This window comes from Octodon degus, unplaced genomic scaffold, assembly GCF_000260255.1.
Source record: "Octodon degus isolate 3935 unplaced genomic scaffold, OctDeg1.0 scaffold00287, whole genome shotgun sequence".
Classification (NCBI taxonomy): domain Eukaryota; kingdom Metazoa; phylum Chordata; class Mammalia; order Rodentia; family Octodontidae; genus Octodon; species Octodon degus.
The window spans coordinates 809,922-812,421 of NW_004524863.1; the positions used below are offsets into that span (position 1 = coordinate 809,922).

Consider the following 2,500-nt stretch of genomic DNA (forward strand, 5'->3'; position numbering starts at 1 on the left):
CCCCCGCCCGCGCCCACCCGGCCCCCGCTCCGCCGCGCCCCGCGCCCGCCGTGCCCTCTGCCCCGGTTTTGCTCCCTGCTGCTGCCAGCAGCCCACCCTGCCCTCAGCGTCGCCTCCCGGCTCTGCCGGGAGAGACAGCCGCGGGGGTGGACAGGATGCTGGTGGGCGCCCTCCGCCTCCGCTGCGTGCGGGCCACAGCGCCCGCCGGGGCGCCCCCGCGGAGCCAGGTACCAGCAGGGCCGAGGCCTCCCTGGTGCTTTGTGTACGTTCAGAGATGATGAAAGCAGGAGGGTAAACAGCCACGGAGCAGGCCGTTGGCTGCTTATCAGCGTGGAGGGGGTCCCCACCTCCGGATCACCTGTGTCCCTGGTTTAGCGTGATCCCCATCTGAAGGGCTACGAAACCCCCAGGGGGACAGGGTATGGGAGTTTCTGGGCAGCGGTCCTTTCCCAAACTGTTCCCCAGCTTCACAATGAAGTCACTATAACCTAGGCTTGTATTGCTCTGGGTTTGGGGTCCAGAGACTAGGGTCAGTTTTGTATCTCTAGCCCCTGACACTCCCGCCCCCTAGAACTGGAGAGAAGAAGGTAGTGAACAAAAGGGTTCAAGAAGTCTTACCTGTCTTTTTTTTTTTTTTTTTTTTTTTTTTTAACCAAATCTCTTCCTGGTGTCTTTGTCTTTAGGCCTAGTTTTATTTAGAGATGGCCTCTTCTTTCTCACTACCCCTGGATTTTCTTTCCTAGTTTTCCTTCAGTTCCCCAGTTTTTCCTGCCCAGTTTAGCCTGTCAAGTATGTTGGGTCGTTTATGAGAGCTCCTCACTAATTCTGGGAGCGCCCTTGGCCTTTGTGAGGGTCTTTCTGGGTGCCAGAATTCTGACAAACAGCTGCTAAGTCTGTACCCCAGCGTGAGGCTCTGCTCCCAGCCTTCTACCTTCGAAGGGAGAGCAGTCTAGGGGCTTAGTCTCTGGCCCTGAGGGTACTGACAGCCTGTGACCTGGTTCCGCTTCTAAGCTCTTAGCTCTTTGTCATTTACCTTTCCCTTCACAGATCTCTTTACACCTCCCACTGAGAAGTGTGCTTAGGGTGGAGGAAACAAGGGTCAAAAGGTAAAGAGAAAGTTAGCCTCCTGGTTCAGTTTGAATTAGAAGGGAAGGCTAGAATGGCAGGTAGCATAATATGGAAATGTTTAAGGGGGCTCAGGGTTGCCTGTGGGAGACATAATTTCCCGGGAAGGGTTACATGTTATCTTGCTATTCTTCAGGCTGAGTTCTGGGAGAAGCAACATGCACAAGTTACTCTGCCTCTGCTCGCCAGACCTTACTTCCTTGCTCCTTTCTTTTTGACTGTCAGAGGGGGAATCATTGCCTTGGGCAAAGTTCCCCCAAGAAATACCGTGGTCTCACTTAAACCTCCGGGGAGATGTTGCCTCCATGGCCTGAACTCCATAAACTTTGAGAATTTTACAGTTCTTGATGCTGTTGGCTGGAGATCAAGGTCCTGTAACTCCAATTTTAGGGTGTAACTGAGCAAGAGTGGAAAGTGTCCTTACCACCAACATGCAACTCTGGGGACCTGGGCTGGGGGCAGCATGGTTCACCTTCCTGATTAGGGGTTCCTAGGGCCTCTTTTCTACCATTTTCTTTACAGAAATTTGGGATGTAGAGGACAAAGAAACTACTTTTTCTGCTCCCAAAACTTGCCCAGCCCCTGAGAAAGAAGTAAAGAGACATTTAATTTGGGGTCTGTTTTCCTTTCCTTTCCCTCTTTTCTCTAGTATATACAAGCAGAACCACCCACCAACAAGTCCTTGTCTAGCCTGGTGGTACAGTTGCTACAGTTTCAGGAAGAAGTTTTTGGCAAACATGTCAGCAATGCACCGCTCACCAAACTGCCGGTGAGTGCAGAAGCAAGGGTTGGGCCCTCCCAGCTGGAGAGACAATTGTATTTAAAAAAATATTTTTTAGAAATTGTATTTTAAAAAGTAAATGTCATAATTTCTGAGATGTGGTTTATTTCTTACCCTCCCCATTCCTGATCGAGGAATTAGGGGTTTGGAGTAGTCCCCAAATTACCATTCCTTTTGTCTTGTAATTTTTTTTTTGGCAACAAATTACCTGACAGTAGCAGGGTTCAGTCCTGGAATCTCTCATGGTATAGTTAAAAGGGTGTGAGATTTGGATTTGTACAGGTTCTTGTTCAAATCCTGGCTTTACCACTTGATGGCTCTGTGATCACAGGCAATCATTATCAGTCTTGATTCCTTCATCTCTAGCTGAGATTGATGTACCTACCTTGTAGGAACTGTGAGAAGCAAATGAGGTAACCCACTAAAGTGCTTGGCATAAGGGGATACCCTCTTGCAGGCCATGGGATAAATTGGCAAAAGAGTTAAAGAGTTTTAGTTTTGAGGGACAGATTAGTTCAGTATGGGCTTTAGCAGAAAGATTTTTAAGTAATAATAATTTATAATGTAACTCTCACATGTTTCTCTGTCTGGATT

At 49.0% G+C, this 2,500-nt stretch overlaps 1 protein-coding gene across 8 annotated transcripts in view; it reads left to right on the plus strand.

Annotated features, from left to right (window-relative positions):
- Window positions 1–143: 143 nt before the first annotated feature.
- Smarcc2 (SWI/SNF related, matrix associated, actin dependent regulator of chromatin subfamily c member 2) overlaps window positions 144–2,500 on the plus strand; it is a 27,150-nt gene continuing 24,793 nt past the window's right edge. For 7 of the 8 annotated variants that reach the window (XM_023707341.1, XM_004647115.2, XM_023707346.1 and 4 more), the window contains exons 1-2: window positions 144–227; window positions 1,775–1,894. In XM_023707341.1, the coding sequence (XP_023563109.1) occupies window positions 156–227; window positions 1,775–1,894 (192 nt within the window). In that variant the 5' untranslated portion in view covers window positions 144–155. Of the gene's footprint in view, window positions 228–1,045; window positions 1,107–1,774; window positions 1,895–2,500 lie in introns of those variants that run through there. The other variant, XM_023707345.1, reaches the window with a different exon arrangement.